At 34.1% G+C, this 20264-nt stretch overlaps 1 protein-coding gene across 2 annotated transcripts in view; it reads right to left on the minus strand.

Moving 5' to 3' along the window:
* ARHGEF26 (Rho guanine nucleotide exchange factor 26) overlaps nt 1-20264 on the minus strand; it is a 43033-nt gene continuing 22769 nt past the window's right edge. The window contains exons 6-14 of one of the 2 annotated variants that reach the window (XM_015813018.1): nt 17774-17926; nt 16955-17084; nt 15232-15306; nt 11094-11183; nt 10607-10761; nt 7020-7229; nt 3624-3691; nt 3014-3118; nt 1-1125 (exon numbers count right to left, since the gene is read on the minus strand). In XM_015813018.1, coding sequence (XP_015668504.1) covers nt 983-1125; nt 3014-3118; nt 3624-3691; nt 7020-7229; nt 10607-10761; nt 11094-11183; nt 15232-15306; nt 16955-17084; nt 17774-17926 — 1129 coding nt within the window. In that variant the 3' untranslated portion in view covers nt 1-982. The remainder of the gene's footprint in view (nt 1126-3013; nt 3119-3623; nt 3692-7019; nt 7230-10606; nt 10762-11093; nt 11184-15231; nt 15307-16954; nt 17085-17773; nt 17927-20264) is intronic. The other variant, XM_015813017.1, reaches the window with a different exon arrangement.

Here is a 20264-nt window from a genome sequence, read left to right on the forward strand (position 1 = left end):
AACTTTCTTAGACTAAAATCTTTAGTTTTTTGCCGTTTATTTCAAATTTTTAAGTCTTTAAGCTTGTAATTAAGAACTGTAATTTAAGAATATAAATTCGCCCAATGAAGACTTTTCAATCTTAATAGATTTAAGATGGCTAATAGGCAATCTGCAAATGTAATTAGAAAGTGAGGTTTTGAACTTAAGTGTCCTTCAAAAGGTTCTATCATAGTTCCAAGCAAGATGGATGATTACACTGTTTCCTGGCACTCAAACCCACGAAGACTGCTGTCTTGAAGTCTCATGAGGAACATGTGTGGGCAATTTTCCATCTTCTCCTTATCTGGAGACTGGATAGTGGAACCAATCTACTTACTGTTCCTTGGTCTTTGCCATGGTTGTAGTCTCTGTGTCTTCATTCATCGTATTTCCCCAATTAATCCAGGTATCACAGTATATGCTATGAAATCAATTGTGTTTCAGTTCAACTGAAATCATTTGGAAGAGTGATAGTCAATGTTCATGGGTCTCAACAGCCTTTCTACCTCAAAATATACAAATAGCTCAATCATGTGCACCATAGCAATTGCACACATAATAGAAGCCTGATTCAATTCAAAATGTTGATTGTGAGAGTAAAGGAATGAAAACGGTTTATTAAATTAAAATAGAAGGTGAAATGAATGGACTACAGAACTAACTTTTGGAACAAACGTATATTAGATATAAGATACAGGAATATCTTGTAAATACTGTAAATAGGAATGCTATCAACATATGCTATCAATAAATCAACATTTATTTTTATAAGAGTTTAAAAACAAAGTTTATTGTGTAGAAATTGATTCAGAAGAACCCTCATTTGCCTTGAATTAGGTTAATTTCTTCCATTCTTAAAAATCTATCTTCATATATCTGTTCTGCTACCAACATAAAATGGAGGGGACCAAAATGCCATTGACTTTAGTGCAAATTCTAGAATACATGTATATATTAGTTTTCATACATTAGTTTCTAGGCCTAGCAAACGTCCCATTCTTTCCATATTTTTGTCAATTGTGGCTTGACATGTGATCTCCTTAGCACATTCCATTGGAAACCAACCTCTTTCTCCATCACGCAATCGCTCTCCTTCATACCAACCTGCGATGAAATGCAAAAGGGATTAAACACATTAAAAGGCATAAGGATAACGAAACCTGTCAGAGCCCATTTAATGGAGCTCTACTGAGTTTAATATTCCATTTAATATATGCAACTGGGTTCTCAAAGATTATTAATCTAATAAATCTTTGTGTATTAATACACCCTCCTGTAATTAATGATACTCAATGATTTACTAAAATAGGATAAGGAGCTTGCACTCCTTGAGCCCCAAAACTAGCTACTATGCATTTACAAGTTCTGCTGCATCAGCTCTACTTTACCTGCACCATAGAAAAATAGAAAAATAAATGTAGCATAATCACCAGGAGCTACGTATAACAATGTCTTTACCTCTCACTATCTGTCTAGTTAATGTCTTCCTTTGGAGAAAGGAGACAGAACCTTTTTTTGTATCAGTGGATAAGGGAAGCAATGGCTTTGCATTCCCAAGCAGAGAGAAATTTAATGGATATGCTGATATCATATTATGATAAACCTGATCCCCCTTGGATTCCTTTATCAAAGACTTAAACTTCTTTGGCCTCTGGACTTAAATTAAAAAAGCTCCAAATACTATATTTTGTCTTACACTGGTTAGGAACCATCAGCTTGTACAGAATGAAACCAGATAAGCACTGATAAATGCCATGGCAGTGGCATAGCAGTGCAATTCTTAAACAGGTGCAAAATAATGAGGCATAAAAGAAGGCCTTAGACAACAGAGACTACTCTGTTAAGTGCAGCAGTGACAGCCAGGGCAGGGCATTGGAGCAACTGGCAGTCGTGGATAGGCGGGTGACCAAAACGTAGTTGTAAATATTTTCAACGTTTTTAACATTTAATTATTCAATATGGTTGTTTTATGCTGTTGTAAGCCACCTAGAGTTACTTAACAGTGAAATGGACTGCATATAAATTTAATTAAAAAATAAATTTGAGTGAACCCAGGGGGCGCTCATTTTGATCATGTGAGCACAGAAGTATTACAATGGCCAGAACTTTGAGGACCAATTGTCCTCTGTCATAACTTGTAACGATCACTGAACAGACATTAAAGCAAGGTCCACCTGTATTATTTTAGCTACTATCTAAAGGATAACCATTAACTAACAGTTGTGAAATACAGAAAGTGCTCTGTTATTAACTTTCTGAACAGCAATGCATACAGCCTTACCAAAAGCACACATTCCAAATACTATCGATCCCAAAAGTATTGGGGGAAAAGAACATTTATTTTCTTTCATGTACTATCAATGAAAGTAAGCATTAATTTGAATTTGCAAAGGTTAACGTTCTTTAAGATTAATCATTAAACCTACAGTATACTTTGCATTCCCTTTTTGTGGTTACTTAGAAACATCCAATCTATTTCTGAGGCTTTCTATCAGGTGACTTTTCTGGACATCCCACCAAGCCTGGTTAGATAAAATTACATGGTTAGATACGTTCGTGACATTTTTATAGAAAGTACTGCAGATTTTACTGAAAGTGTAAGTAAAAGATTAAGTGTGGTATTATGTTAATACTCATATAGCTTACAAAAATGATTTTCAGAAAGGCCTTCAGAAAGATGTTTTCAAATTAAATGTTTCTATTTGAGAAAATTTGTATGTACTTTTATTCCATCTATGGCTTTCCCACATACTTGGAAAAAATGCCCAAAGAAGGTATTTATGTTGAAATAATCCACATTTTACTTATGCAGTAGAATGAAACACAAATTAATATCTCAAACAAGTAAAACTCGTTCTTACATATTACATTTCAATAAAGATATCCTAACTCTATAAGAATAAATGACAGAGAGTAACATTATTATTTTCTATAGCACAAATGCTAAAGAGCTTTGCATTTAAAAGGGTTTTACAGCCACTAAACAACTTACCATCTTGGACTTTTTGATCAACAAGAACTACATCAGCAGCCTGGAGGGATAATTCATCAGGTTGCTTGGCAGTGTAAGACCTGATAACTTCTACCTGAGTCAATGCTGATGGAGAAAGAACATTATTTATTGAGTCATAATGTATGGTGAATTTCAAAAGCTCAGGAATTCACTTTAAAGATGAAGCAATTATAAACATATTCAGTGTGACTTAAATTTTTCTGCACGCAGTTTCCAAACTCTTCAAATGAAAAATTCTTGATCTTTTCTGCAAATACAGGAGAATCAGACAGCATACAGAAAGAAGCAAGATCAAAAATGTTCATGTAAATCATTAACTATCAATTACATCCAAAGCTATAGACCAGTAGGGGGCATCCTTGAAATGTTCTTAAGTCTTATTCAATCTCTCATGAAAACTAAAAGGAAAAAAAAATCAAAGGAAATCAAATACTTTATAGAGTCTCTGCTGCCTACTTATTATTCAAAGCAGACAGATAAATATGGGCTGGGGGGGGGAAGCACCAGAAACCTAGTTAGGTTTAATTTTTATCAATGGTCACTGAAGTTCACATTGCAACCCTAAGTAATTTTCTCATTCCTTCCTTACTTGTCCTGTCCTTGGTTCTTCTATCATTGCTTTGTCCAAGTGCAGTAATCCAGCGGGCTCTCTCATTCCTAAAGAAGGGGGGAAACATCATCAATATTTAATTATCTCCCTCTTTTTCATTGCATGGATACATTTATATTACACATATTTTAAAAGATTGTCTAGTGTCCAAGCTTCCCTTTTAAAGTGACATGAGAGAAAACAGATTATTTAGACCTGTATTAACTAGAATTTAAAACATTGCACTGATAAGATTAGGACAGAAGAGGGTGATCCTCCTAACCTTTATGGATCTCTCTTTGACTTTCAAATACCATAAATATCTTTATGAACTGTCCAGGAGACTTGGGAGTGGACAGCTCACATTGTCTACTTCTTCTGGTCCTTAAGTGGCCAGTATTAGTTGGCAGGGACAGGAGAAGTTAAACTCTCAGATGCTCTGGGAGGTAATTCATTAGCATGTAGTAAAGTTACTATCTCTTTGCTGATGTTACCTGCATTCAACTTTACCCCAGGCCAAAGAAGTGACTCAGTAGAGGTGATTAGGATCTGCATTGGGAGAAGGTGTAGGTTGCTGTCTAGGAAGGCAGAATGGCTGCAGATGTGAAAGCCTTTTAAATCTGGAGGTGATGATTAACTAAATTTGCATGCCACCTGACACTTGATGATTCTGGGTGGCACAAAACAATCAACAAAGAAGTTTCAATGAAATCAGTAAAAGGTAAAGATAAAAGATGTCAAGCTCAATGAAGTGGGAGTCTCATTCTTCCTCACCAAAGGCCTTGATAGAGGGGCCAAGTGTTCATAGCTCTCCTAAATAACAGCACGGTAGGGGCCATCCATATCTCTGGGGTGGGAGGATCTCGTTTTAGAAGGTAGGTACTGCTACAGAGAAGGTGCCTTTCCAGAGCCCCAATACATGACTTGGCTTTAATTGAAGGAACCTGCGCACCCCACCTGCGGGATCAAATTAGGCAGGCAGATGTTATGGTAGATAGGCGGTTCTTTAAGTAACCTGCAGGTAACAATCAGCACCTTGTATCCCACCAGAAAGCAAACCAGTAATTAGTGAAGATGTTCTCATGGCGCTTTAGGAAGCATGTCTTCCCTATTGCAATGTCTGATTTCTGGAATAACATCTCTTCAGAGACACAGATAGTTCCCACCCTGTTGATGTTCCAGGAGCTACTGAAGACCTAAGTTATTCTCCCTGGTTCTATGACAGAATAAATTGACCAATGTAATCTCCCTCAAGTATCTTCACTACAACATTTTTAAAATTATGCTTTGGTATTAAACAAAGCAACATTTTCTATGTAAAAAGACATTGTTATTTATTCACAACACACTGCTAATGCAGTAAGAAAATATATCCCAGGGAATTATAGTTGCTTGCTAACCCCCCAAAAAGTGATTATGTTTTGTAGGTGGTTGGTTTGTAATACATGCAGGACATTTCCTAAAACAGAGGGGCCTCCATGGATCAGCTCAGAAAAATAAAATCACTTGAGTTTCATTACATGAAGAAAAAACTATGATATATTAAACAGTGATTTTAATAAAAGAAATTGAATTAAGCCTGATTGAAAAAATATAATAAAAATATCTGTATGCATCACTATTTATTAAGTTTTAAGACACCAGAAAATAGGTAACTACACTTATGCTAATGATTTTTGTCATATCATTTGAAATACAGCACAGACATCTAAGCAATATTAGAAGAAAACCTCATTTCTTCCAATGAAGAAGTCATGATAATTAGATTTTAAAAGGCTGAACTGTGATAGAAAAGATTTAGTTATGCCAATTTTGAAATTAGCTGAATTCACATGGGCCATTCTGGCATGTTAATCTAATAACACTGCAATATTAATCAGCTAGAGCTAAAGCCATCCTATAAGAATGTATGTTTCTCTCTGTGTGTATCTGTATCTCACAATGCAATGCTTCATGGTTCATTTTAATTTTTGAGATGGAAGAAATGTCCTAACACTACTGGGCAAAAATGTACGGACTTTTATGCACATACACGCTCTTTTGCTTTCTGGATTCCAGAAACAGATTTAGACTTTTAGTTTTCAAAAAGCTACTCTGATGCCAAGGCCATTCCACAAAATGGATTTTTTTTTTTTATGGAATCAGAACCGTTAAAAACAAAATGCTTCTTGTTGTTGCTGTCTCAGGATGAATGTAGTCTAGCCAAACAAGGCAGAGCAGCTTCTTTTATTATCTCCCTTTTCCAGGCTATATAGAATTCAACAAGATAGTTTCCATAGCTTCACTGCAGTCTGGAGTTAATATCTGAATTATAATGCCTATTTCTTAGGAAATGAATGTGTATGAAAAGAATGCAATGTTTAAGCTGAACCTTTTAGAGAAACAACAAAATTTGAAAATATAAAGAGAGATTTTATATGACTTTTTTTTAACAAATAATGATTATAATAAATATAATAAAGAAACAAATAGCACTGTGATGCCTTTACAATATATATACAGTATATACTTTTCCCTTAGGCAAAATTAGCAAAGACTCTCTTGGCATCTCAAAGTCTCAAATCAAAAATATGTTGCAATCATGACAATATAAAAAAGATGTGGAGACTCGAGAAAGAGTGCAGAGAAGAGCAACAAAGACAATTATGGGCCTGGATACAATACATGTGTTTATATCAATTGCCATGATATAAAAAAGATGTGGAGACTCTAGAAAATGCAGAGAAAAGCAACAAAAAAGATCACGGGGCTGCTGGAGGCTAAAGCATATGAAGAATGGTTGCAGGAATTGGGAACATATAGTTTAATAAAAAGAAGGACTAGGGATGATGTGACAGCAGTGTTCCAATATCTAAGGGGCTGCCACAAAAAGAGAAGGTCAACCTATTCTTCAAAACATCTGAAGGCAAAACAAGAAGCAATGGATGGAAACTAAGCAAGAAGAGAACCAATCTAGAACTAAGGAGAAATTTCCTGACAGTTAGAACGATTAATCAGTGGAACAACTTGTCTCCAGAGGTTGTGGGTTCTCCAACACTGGAAGCTTTTAAAAAGAGATTGGACAACCATTTGTCTGCAATGGTACAGGAATTCCAGCCTGAGCAGGAGGTTGGACTAGAAGACCTCCATGGTTCCTTTCCAACTCTGTTATTCTGTTCATTCTAATTAACTTGATAATATGTATTGCCTCAAAAATCTGTAATCCTATGATAGTTATTAACAAAAAAATAAGCAAATTGATAATTTAAAGTATGTTATTATTATGTATTTTCACAATAAAGATGAACGGAAGCAGAAAAATATATTTCTATGCAATGGATGGAAAAGTCTTGTTCCAGAATCCCAGATTTGAAAAGCAAATAGAAGAAATTTACTTACTGAGTGACATTTACTTACTGAGTTTCAGTTCCCAAAAGCAGTTCAATCTTCTCTCCTGCATGGTTACTTAGGACAGTTAATCTGAAGAGGTGATTGGCAGCACTCTGCCGAGAGTAAAGCATTGGTGTGCTGCTTTTTACTGGAGAGGAATTCTGCTCTTCGTTGTCACACTGCTCCACTAGTAACTGATCCCTTAAGGAGTAATCTGTAACATTGTAGCTCTCGTCACTGTCAATACAAGGAGCCAAAAGAGACAAGAGTCAAAGGGAGTTTAGATTCAGATCAATGCTAAACATGTCAGGTGTGCAACAAACGGTCTACAGAACAGTCCACGGTGCCTAATTTTTCAGACATTTTCAGCTGTTCAGCAAATGAGGAAATACAAGAAAGAAACCATTCATGAAGGATCTAATCATCAAGGTAACAAGATAATACTGGGTCCTCTAGAAAAACTCTATTCCATATTTAAACTTATGCATTCTTGTATTTAATTTAAATATTCCTAACTTTGCGTTGTGTGGGGTCACCATGACTGTGATCTTGCCCTTCTGCCCTTTAGATCCATCCCCTTCCTTTCTGGCCAAGTCCACCCTTGGGGTGATGTGTGGATGGATTCTGGCAGTGGTGAATTCATCCTTGAGGGAGCGGTCTTAAAGAGGTATTGATCTGCCTCCTCCTCAAGAAGCCAACTTTTTTTTGGCAGAACTCAGAAAGGGAACCTTTTCTATTCAGTAAATAAATAAATAGGCTTTTTACAGCAGAAAACATTATTAATGAAAAATTACCAATCACACGGGAATACAAATTTGATGAAGAATATGCATAACTTCCACAATGCTTGTTCCTGCCTGAATGAATTCCCTTAGGAAATAAACTAATTTAGTGGGAACTAAAACTCGAGTCATTCAGTTTGGATTCCATCTCAATCCTTACTGAAAAGAAGAAGAAGTGTATAACAGTGTGTGCGTAATGTTTAGCTGATTTTGAAACATTAAACACATAATTCTCCCCAACTTTCAACATTGGTAAATATATTACATTCGTTCCATCACCGTCTACAGGATCCAACTGAAAATTCATACAGATAATTTTTTTATATAAACAATTGATATTCTGGAGTTTGTAAAGCAATTATTTTTTGAATGCACTAGAATGAGAGAGCTTAATTTGTTTACAATGTATAATGAGTCTTTACGAGTAATGCCAATTCCTTCACATCTCAATAAACAATGTATTGCTGGAGAAGATGGTTAGCAGATGTATGAAAATGGAAATGCAATCAGGCTGGCTTTATACAGAAAAATGTAGAGGTAGAAAAATTAGGGATCTGCTTGCTAGTAAACTATTGCTTTAGTTTCCACGTAAAATTTGCTAGCATGCCAAGAAATGCAGCGAATGTAATTTCCCATACAAAAATATATATATTTCTTTTTTTCCTTCCATATTAGCATCACTATTTTTTTCCTTTCCATATTAGCATCACTATTTTTTGTTGATTTTAATGCTCTGCAAAGCTCTGCAACTTTAAAGAAACTCAAGCAGTAATCTAATTACAAACAGGTGTTATTGTTTTGAATATTTTTCTTCTATGTGTAGCACAAGTTCCATTTTATCCAGAAACTGTGCACAGGTAACATTCCAAAGAGCTTGTGACCTTTGGCTGGCTTCATATTTAAGACGTCCAGCTGCATTCCACTCCAGGATTATCTCAAGAGCTGACAAACCATTAGATGGAGAAAGAATTTCAGTGATATCCTAAGGGGACTGTATACCATGTAAGAATATGTAATAACCACAGAATTAAAAAAAAATAGCCAGGTCTTCTTAAAATGTGAGCATACTACTCTGACAATTATCTGTGTTTCTATTAATGAAGCTTCAGAGTAATCTGATTTGTTGTAAAAATAATTCAACAGGTCAAAAAGAGAAATATTTAATTGTATATAAGAGAGGAAAATACATTGGAATTAATCAAATCACATATGCTGTATTTTAAGGCAGTACAGCCTAACAACAATACAGTATTCACTGAAGAACAAGAAGAAGCCCTTCAAAGTTATTTCGTAAAGCACTGAAGATTTTAATACAGAAGCAGAAAAAAAAGCAACATATTCATCTAGTTTTAGAAGACAAGGATCCCACTTGGCCTCCATGTGCTTCAAAACTGGTGGAGGTGTACAAAACATGCTAATTTGATCAAAGAACATTCTGAAAAATTTCAGATCATGCCTAATCTCTTTGGATCATGCTATTCTAGGATGGTTTCTGGAAGACATTTTTTCAGAACTGAAAGCAGGTTAAGGTGCCCAAGATATGTTCTGGACAACATAGACCTGTTTCAGGGCTGGACCATAATGAAATAATTCAAACCAGAGGATTTAAAACTGAAAACTGTCAAATCTGTCCGTGGAATGACATACTTCAGAGGGAACAGACTATTCCAGAAATCCCTGGAATAATCTGTTCTAGAAATCATGAATTTTGGACTATTCTAAAAGGAACATCAAGAGACAAATGCAATAACGATAGAAAGACCTCTCATTCACTGCTGGTCAAGGGCTCTCCAAGGCTAAACATCTCCCACAATATGCTGGGCAAATTCTGCAATGTGAGCTGAACCAGTCAGAATTAAGTACCTTTCACTGCTTCCAAAGTTTTCTAGAGAGTCTGGGGAAAGTCATATTTAAGTGATTATTATCATGAAGTAGTAATTTTCAAGTATTTGTAAAATTAAAAATTACTCAATCCTCTGGGAACTTTTTCACAACTCTACTTCTCAACCCAACAGGATCCACCTTTGGTCACAACTTATTCTTAGGAAGCACTCAAATAAAGTGTAACAACCCATATGATTTTGTCTAATATGAAAAAAATAAGTATATAAAATTAGCTACTTATAGCTATTTGGACTTGAAAAAGTCTCATTACTTGGATGCCTTTCAGCATGCTTGATGATTAGAAAAGTTCCAGGTAATTCATTTAATGACCTAGCTGGTATGTAAAGCATTCGGAAAGTCTTCTTATAATATACAAGCAATTTTAAGCCAACGTACAATGTCCTTCTTAACTACAAGATCATTTTGTAACGTATTTTTCTTTTACTCAATTCTGAATGTCATCATCAATCCATAAGATTACAGGTTCAGTACCTCATATTGCTCCTTAACAGAATCTCAAATGAAGAGCTGAGCATAAACTCTGGGAAAAATGACCAGCCTAATAAAAATGAATATCAGCATGTATGATAATCAGATGAAAATTCTTCTCCCTTTATTAGTCTTCTTTTTCAAGAAACTAGTTACAATGGTTTTTTAAAAAATGGGAGAAAAGACAATATTCCATAATCAGAACTGATTTTTCCATGTATGAATGAGAGTAATCTAAGTAGAACTTTTTTTAAAAAAACAACAACTGTTAACATGGCAAATAAATATTCATCATACTCTCACAAAAAGGCAATTGATTAAAAGTCAACTGAATTGTCAAAAGTTTAAATAAGAGAAATAGAAAGTAATAATATGTTTCTTTTTAAGGCAGAATAAAAAAAAGACAGGCATAATTCTACCATTTCACTGTAAAAAAAATGTGTCCAGTATGGTTCCTACCTTTTCTTTTTTGTGATAATGAGGACATCATTAAAGAGGAAGAAGTATACTTGTTGCTTGGAAGTCCTTTTAGAAAAAATCCCAGTATCTTCAACAAATGCTGCCAATTCACCCCGTTTCACTAACCATCGTGAAGAAGAAACTAGTGGAAAGGGCTACAATGTAAGAAAACTGCAATTTAATATTTTCTCTGGATTTTCCGAACAGACATTTTAACAATAAATGGTGTTCTTTCTATAGTTCTGAATGCAAGGGGGGGAAAAACAACAACTGGCATTCACTAACCAAAAATATGAACTGTGCTTTAATCTTTACGCATTATTGCTTTCAGGAAATATTTTTGTTATTTTCCAAAACATCAACTGAATAATCCCTATTTCATCATAAGAAAAATAAACACAGCTTATTCTCACTCAGAAAATTCAGCATTAAAACAAAGCAAAAAGTTAGAAGTCTGCATAAAAATGCAGGGAAGGAAATTTTCTACCTTGATTTTAAATTCCAACTGGGAGTTGATGGTATACATCATTTCTGTCCTCTCCATTTTTCGAGCACCTTCATTGCACAGACGAACCAACTGGGGAAAAAAAATCTATTTCACCTAACACATTTGCACTCAGTATTAAAAGTTTACTTTTTTTCTGTACAACGTCCCATCTTTCTGAGGTACATAACAATAAGGAATCAGAAAAAGATTTTTAATGTACAGCTACCTTTGAATGAACTAGCCTTTTCTACAAACAATATAAGAATGCTACATCCATTTTTTGTTTTAAAAAAAGGGCACTGTTTACATTTCCTTAGTATCCCAACTCATAAAGACATGATTTCTTGGTTTTGGGTTTTCTTGACAGCCCTTTCTAATATACAGGCACATATCCAAGGACACAGTAGATGGCTATCTATACCTTCTTATAGCAACTCATATCCTAGTTATTTCCCCCCTTGAACAACTGTGATGCATTCAGACATTTTAGAAGCTACAGCTGCAATTCCCCAGGCAGTTATGGATGTATTTGGTGTACCAGATTGACTTCTCTTCTTAGGGAACTGCATTGATTGCCTGCCAGTTTCCAGGTATGAATCAAGGACGCTACTGCTGGTTGTCAATCTCACAGCCCTATGTTGCTCTCTCCCATCTGCTTTTAATGGTAGTGAGGTTGTGAGCCACATGATGGTTATTTTGCTGATTTCATTTTTTTATTTTGATTGTTTCTTTGATGTATGTTTGCACTGTACTTTTTTTCTCTATTGTTAGACTGCTAATTTATGTTCAGTCCTCCCACAAATGAATATTTATTTACAAGGCATATATGGCAGCCCATATGTTTCTGGGTGATTCATAGAAACAACAATAAAAACATAAGCAGACAACAGCACCAGCCTTGAAAACAGCCAGGGCCCCAAATCAGACATCTCAGCATTTCTTCATACATCGATATTTAATATGACCAGGTTGCACCCTCATTCTTAAAGTCCTTCTGGAATTCTGATCTCCTCTTGACTAAGTGACTAAAAGCTGAGATACTCTAGTCTATAGACTTTCAACTGTAAAATCGCAATAACATTTTTGTATTACTACTGACCTACTTTTAAAAATTAATGTAAGACTTGTTATTTTCCTGCAGGATTTCAGTGCCAAAGAACTGAAAAGTTTTTAAAGCTTTCCCTTTGTTCTTTTTTCTTCCTATTGCAAACGTCAACTTCAAGAATTATAATAACACAAAATGCTGATTCTATTTATTTCCAATCTGTATCATTAAATCCATTTCCCAAATATATCATTAATGAAAAGGAACACCAGAGGATGCTTGAAAAAAACTTTTTTCTAATTGCCATCAAGGTAAAACTACTATACCAATAGCAGCCTTACCCAACTTTTTGGAGGATACTTTTGGGAAAGTCTCATATTTCCCAAAAACTTTGGAACCCCCCCCTCCCAAAAAAAATGAGAAACATAAAAAAAAACCATATTCTTTCTGAGAAAAAATTCATCTGGAGTTACTTAGATACAATGCAGTTACATTTCAATTTCTATTTCTAGCTATTCTATGTGTAGGAGGCATATTAAAGTATTTTCTTTTTTCAGTAGCAATGAATTTCAGTGCAAATAATGAGTAATTTGGAAAAAATGAAGATAAAGGCATTTTTTAAAAACCCATGAGGCATATTTTTTTCTGGAAAGTATTTGTTAGCAAGCCATTAGAAGCACTTTTTATGAACCAAAGATAAAATCAGACTTATCAATTGATAATTTAGTGACTTCCATATAGAGTAACAGTACCAGTCAAGAGAATGCTATTTTGACTTCTTTCCTGATCTGAACAGTATGTAAAATGCACCACTTTTTTTAGAACTGTTACAATGCTGATTACATTATATAACATGCAATATCAGCATGGAGAAACAGATCATCAATAATCATTCTTGAATGAACAGTTTTTATATTGTTCCCCTTTCTATTTCTATATATTTTATGAAAAATGTCAACAGTTATTATCAGGAATAATTTGCAACAAAAATTACTGGGTCTTAAGGAGAATATAATTTTTACTTCTAATAAACTGAGTTTTATTAAGAGTTCTTAATGCAACTTGGGTCCTGTGATGTATATGGATGTTATTCTCTCTACCTAGCATGGGTGAAAGTTAGCACTGCATCCCTATATAATTTTACACCATATCTATAATATTTTACAAGTGTTCACTGAAAGCAGTATCACTAAATGTTAATTTTCTTGCCAGTGATAAACATCTGTCTGGCAAATTGCCAGGTTTGGGAAGAAAAGCTCATTTTATTTGTCTTGGAGATTTGGAGGAGATTCATTCTCCATTTTTAGCCAGAAACCAATTTTATTTCCTTTTTTTTTAAGATTCTCAATGATTGCTGATTGCAATGGAGAGGAATTACTTGTGCTTAATTACAGAAATCCAAGCTATGACATTTCAATTGTCCTTTGACAAAAGAGGGGGAGTTCTTTCTTTTACACATTAGGCTGCAAAAATTAGCAGCCGAAAATATAAAGCCCACCATCCCCAATGGCAATCAACCTATCAACAGTGCCATTTTTCTCTTCCTTCCTTCAACATTCTATGGATCTCTAGAAATACAGACGGCTCAGAGAGTGCTAAGCTAAACGAAGAATTGGCCCCATATTTAGCTTGCAACAAAATTCTGCTACAAATGTGTGGTAGATGATAGTTAGTTAATCCTAAATTCCAGCTCATATGATCAGTACATAATTTTAGGATGTTCCTTAAAGGAAATTAATTGAGAATCAATACGTACGAGAGATTTCTTGTTGAATGTGTTCTAAGTGTGAACTTAGTTTAATAAACATTAATACATTCTGACACTATTTTATCTGCATCAGATTATTTTGATGATCAGCCAACATATATTTATAAAGATTTGACAAACATAAAACCGAGTGCTAAATAAATTATAGAAAATGGCATACTGTATTCAACAGTTTGCAGCTGACCAATCTTGGATGACTCATGGGCTATTGAGCCAAATTCAGACACTTCAGCTGCATATATTTTAGCTCACCCCACAGAGAAAATTAAATTCAGAGTGCAGAACATTTTTTAAAAATGTTTAAAGCTGCTGTAATGGAGAAAACAACTGCAAAAGAGACAATATATTTGATGCTAGTATAAATGCGCAGAAGCTACTATGCAACTGCATTAAGCAGAATCAGTATCTCTGATAATGAGGATCAATGTAGTTACAATAGAGGAAGTTGAATAAGGACAAGGAGATCCATGTTTAAATGATATTCAGTAATGAAAGTCACCTGTTAACTTCTGTTGGTTTTTATGTCTCAGCCCAATTTATCACAGAAGGTCATAAGATGTAATAGAACACTAGGATGGGAAACACCTATATCACTTATAACTTATGGAAATAAAGCTGACTGTACTATAACTGAACAACATAATTCATTTTGCTAAGCCAGTAGGTTAGTTAATAGTCTGGGAAGCTCTTCCTTCTTCTTACTATCATCATTTTCCTAGAGACAATGAATAATTTTGCTGAATCAAACTTTTACCCCCCAAAAGGCAGATTTGCCCAGTGAAATTCTGATATAGGTAGTCCTTAACTTACAACCATTCATTTAGTGACTGTTTGAAATTACTATAGTACTAAAAAAAAAAAAGACTTACGACTGGTTTTAACACTTACAAGCATTGCAACACAACACAACACAAGCATTCCCCACAATCACATGATCAAAATTTGGACACTTGGCACCTGGCATATATTTTGGACGGTTGCAGTGTCCCGGAGTTATCTGCAGTGTCCCGGAGTCATCTGATCACCTTTTGCGACCTTCTGACAAGCAAACTCAATGGCGAATCCGGATTCACTTAATAACCATTTTATTAACTTGACAACTGCAGTAATTCCCTTAACAACTGTGGCAAGAAAGGTTGTAAAAATTGGGCAAAACTTACTTAGCATCTGTCTTGCCTAACAATGGACATCCGGGGCTCAACTATGGTTGTAAAAATATTTAGTAGATTTTGAAGAAATTATATACGGAATTCTGACTTCTAAACATGCACAAAATAATTTCAGCAATAAACACATAGTATTCCATACAGAGAATCTAAACATACCTTGCTTACTGCTTTTAAAGCCCTTTTGCAAACTTCGTATTTTGGCAAATCTTTCTGTGTTTTCTGGCAAATTGTCTGAAATAAAAAATTCGCCAATTTAGAGATGTGTATTTTTTTTTAATTAGTGAGAGGGGAATGTATAGGATACTTGTATCTGCAAATCTCTATCATGAATTTTATGCAAATATTTACATTCTGGTGAATCAAAATATTCTATCTTCTATACCACCAAAACATCTTGCTCTGAAATGTTTTTTCTCCCAGGAAATATCTAGATTTCACTTTAATATTTAATATAATGAGTTGGTAACCCCATCTTTCATTCTTTTCTTTTTTTTTACTTTCAAGTACAAATGTCTCTGTCTGCCTACCTCTCCAGTTCAATTTTAACAAGGTATTAAAAATCTGCATATTGAATATTAGATAGTTAGATCCAGAACAAGATGCAAATTAACATTTTCTCTTTTTAAGGAACGTAATAAAAATGGTCTGACCATTAAATCAACATTTTATCAACTTACTTTTATGAGCAAGCTGTGAAAACAAAAGAAAACAAAGCAAACATCTCACACTGATATATTTCTAATGACAAGGGAGTTAAGAGTTTTTTTGTGAGAAGCCAAAATGCTATAAAACTGTTCCTGGTAATATGTTGTTTTTAGAGCCTTAATGGGATAAAAAGAGCCATTACTGTTAAATTGCAGGCCAAAAGACAGCAATTATGTACTAATACATAATTTAGCATACCAAGTTATGGTAGCAGAAGATTCAAAACTCTTGCTGACAAAGCTCATTGGGTGGTCCTGACCACTCATTCTCACCACTGAAATTCTATTGTGTTTTATTTATGAATATAGCTTTTTTATTAATTGTTTTTTAATTGTTAAATGAAGCTATAACTTATCTGTACAATACAAAATCTGATAAATTTGTATCCCACCTTTGTTTTGACAAATAGCTCAAGGTGGCAAACTTATCCAACACATCTTCTTCCTATTTTCCCCACAACTGGTTGGGCTGAAAGAGAATGACCCAGCTGGCTTTCATGACAAGGCTGGATTAGGACTCATGGTCTCCCTGTTTATAGCTTGGTACTTTAACCACTAGACCAAACTGGCTAGTTTAGACAGCACTCCCCCTTGACTTTTTATTATTATAGTTTTTAACTGTTTCAATTGGTTTTAATGATTGAATTTTATTATTGTTAGATTTAATTGTACATGCCACCCTGAGTCATATGCAAGTGAGAAGGTCAGGCATATAAACCAAATAAATATTAAAAGGTACTGTGGCATTGTGGCAATTGGTTTAAGTATGACCACCTTGTGTTTTAGCCCATAAAGCTTTAAAAAATAGTTTTCCACATTCTTAAGCCTAAAATTCTTCTAACTTTTATAAGAATTGTTGCAGCACTGCAAAATATAACCTTCTGAAATTAAAACAGCAGTGTCCAGCATGAAAGGACAAGGGATGAAATCGTACTTTATGTAGAGTCTTATAATCCCACAGGAGCCACTCTAGCAGAATGTTTACTTGTCCGCAAAAACATTTCCCAATTCTAAATTACTGGACCAATTCTGAATTGCTGAAATTATGACAATTCAGCAGTTTATATGATGGATAAGCAACTAAATGGTTACATAATTATAAATTATAACAGCAGAATTACATATATAAACACAATCATAAACAGAACAGATAATTAAAAATCAGCTCCTCTTACATCCATCAGCAGTGGAAGCCGGGTAACCCTTTGCATTGGGAGAATGAGGAAGGATATCATTGGTAAATTCCTACACTCTTCTTGAGATTCAATCCGCGATAATACTTCCTTGAAGGATGGATTGGTAGCTCTGTCCAAAATAGCAACAATTTTATAAATAACATTGTTTTTGTCTGAAAAAAATTGTTTGCCAATAGCTTTCTTGAATACATAAAAACTAATACCAACAATCACACCTCATAAATTAAGGTTTTGTCCAAAATTCATAAGACTGTCCCACAAATCTTCTATTAAGATGTGGTAGTATCCAGGCTAGTTATAAAACTGTTGCCTATGGTTTTTCAACTCAAAGAAACTGCTGATTAGTTATCACAGAGGCTCTTTCACCTGTAAAAACACAATTATTATGAAGCTACAACTATATGTTATCTATACAAGGTTATCTCACAAAAAATCTATTTTTTTCTAGAATAGGTCCAGTGCTAATGAGAAAATCTTTTCAGTAAGATTTTTTAATAGAAAATTAACCAAAACATTTTAATAACAATTGTGATTGAAACAATGTTTTTAGTTTTACCTATAATTATATTCATACTTCAGCCATCATGCCTGTAGATAAAAGGACAATTTAGAAATATGTTGAAATAAATTAACCTTGGGGGAATCGCTTAACCAAAATCAAAATCTCACTTTACTGTATTCCACAATTACGTAGTATGGCTGAAATATTTATTTTTCAAAAAACACAATTATACATAATTCACAACATCATTTTCTCCAAACAATTCCAGTAATACAATAGTAGTTCTCATTACTTACAACAGTTTCTGAAGTGTCCGCTGTTGATAGACTTCATTAGTGCAATATTTTATATAAGGATCAAAAGTTGATGTAGTATGCTTTTCTACAATATCACTAATATCATCTATGAAGATGTTGCTCTGATGCCTTTCTTCAAGCTCTGTGAAGAACCTGAAATGAACAGAATATTTTTGAATAACACATTTAATCATAATTTGTTATCTAAAAGCAAAAGATCCTTAACTGTCTTTCCACCCAAACAATTGCAAGTATGCCTGTCCTTGCATACTTTGTGCAACTATTCACAAAAGTAGAACCTTGACCTAACTTTCTGAAAAACATTTAACACTCTTTTTTTTTCCTTACTGGCAGGAAAAAATAACTTTTGAGATTTGTCTCTCTGGATGGAAAGTGAATAATAAATTGACTACAGCGAAGACTGCATTCAAAAGATAAGTGAACATATTTTACAGGCTACTCAACAAACAACTGGAAGAAACTGAATGGAAACACATTTCTTTTAGAAAAATGAATGTTTGAATTAAATTAGGTTCTTTTATTCCTCATTTAAAACACATGAGACTGAAATGGGAGTTTACATACTTCTGGTGACCAGCAGTGTTACATAAAGTAGTAGTTCCTAAATGTTTTATTCTCTACAATGCCAGATGGATGGTGATTACTTTCGCTCGCCAGCAAGACAAATGCTTTATCTTTGTGCCTACAGTGGATATAAAAAGTCTACACACTACATGCTACGTTTTAGCGATGTAAAAACATCAGACCAAGTTAAATCACTTCAGAATTTTTTCCTCTTTTATTTATTTCATTTATTACATTTATTTGCTTCCCATCTCATTTCAAAGCAACTTTAATGTAACATATAAGCTGTACAATTTACTAATCAACTGAAACTTTTATTAGTCCTCAATAACTAAAATATTATTTCACCTTGGTTGCCAGATAATGCTAGACACATACTTAGTCTTGAACATATCCACATTCAATGAACTATGTCTACATTGTGTTATTATATTAACAAGTAAATTTCTAAACAGGCTTTTTCAAAACTTGATTTTTATTTCTAGTATGAGCCAGACAGACAGCGTATAAAGATGGATAAAATATGAGAAGAAACGGTTGTTTTGGATTAAATATGCTTCATTCTAATTCAGAAGTAAACTTTTGACCGATAACCAAACATACTTAGTAGAAATGAATGTATAGTCTATCTCTAATTTACTAAAAATTCCCACAACTTTTAACTGGATGAAACAGTGCATTGAACTAAAACACCTCAAATGGACTAACGTACAGAATGCATCCAAACTCCAAAACTCATGATTCCCATAAAACTGAAAGTTGACAAATGTTATAAAACATCTTTATCTTAATGTCATAAAAAATTTCTTGTTGTCAACTATTAATCTTTGACTGCTATACAGATTTACATGGGTTACATTCAAGACGGATACAATTCTAAGTACCTTCCTGAATTTTTAAGAACTTTTCCAGTGAAGGCAATATATTAGAAGCTCTGTCATTGTTAAAGACATGAGGAATCTGGTAAGGAAATATCTCTGAAATAATGCCCCAACTGACACAACTACATTAACTTAATAAACCTATTTCTACGGTAGTTAAGAGTTGCTTCATGAAAGCAAGGAAGGTGCTGCATACATTAATATAATAGTTGTCGTAAATTTACACTTATTCTTAACCTGAAGACCTATGCAAGCATAGTAAGGGAATATCTTCAAGCAGATCTGTACAGCTTTCTGCTAGAGACAATCTGGCTTTGGTTTCTCATACTGCTTGATGTATTTGGAATTGGGAAAACAAGTTATGAATGAAAAGAAACTGAATGCATTGCAGAAACAAGAGTGCCAGTCTCAAAATACAAACTTCTTAAGCCCATAATATTATATTAAGAAAATCTGTTTCACAGAAAGACTACCACATAATCAAAGTACTAAATAGCTATAAATACATTAATAAAAAGGTCTTCCTGTGTGTGGGAAAAGATGTCCATGGACATCTCTATTCAGTGGCATAAACGTTTTATGATTACATCCCTATGTGACATATCTTATACAGAAATAAACTGCAATATCTCAAAGGTGCTTTTTTTTTTCCTTTGAGGAAGAAGACATTTCACTTCTCATCTAAGAAACTTCACTGGTTCTCGCAGGATGGTGGGGGAGATGGAAGGGAGAATGAACACCCTTCCTACAAACACCCCACCAGATATATGAAAAAGTTTATATGTGCTGGCTGAAACACCTATTGATTTATTTATTAACAAATCAGTTACTTATGAAAGTTTTATGGATGTTAAAGATTTGAACATGTCCCTGTTACAGCAAAAAAGAAAGTAACTTCTGTACTTTTAATAGAAAACAACAGGTTGATAAAGCACAATGATGTAACTGTTTTAGATGACAAAAACATCAAATGTATGAGTTTTCAGCCAAGAGAAAGCAAACAGTGCTATAAGTGACTCAGAGTT

The sequence above is a fragment of the Protobothrops mucrosquamatus genome, unplaced genomic scaffold (assembly GCF_001527695.2).
Source record: "Protobothrops mucrosquamatus isolate PMUCROS unplaced genomic scaffold, P.Mucros_1.0 scaffold128, whole genome shotgun sequence".
Taxonomy (NCBI): domain Eukaryota; kingdom Metazoa; phylum Chordata; class Lepidosauria; order Squamata; family Viperidae; genus Protobothrops; species Protobothrops mucrosquamatus.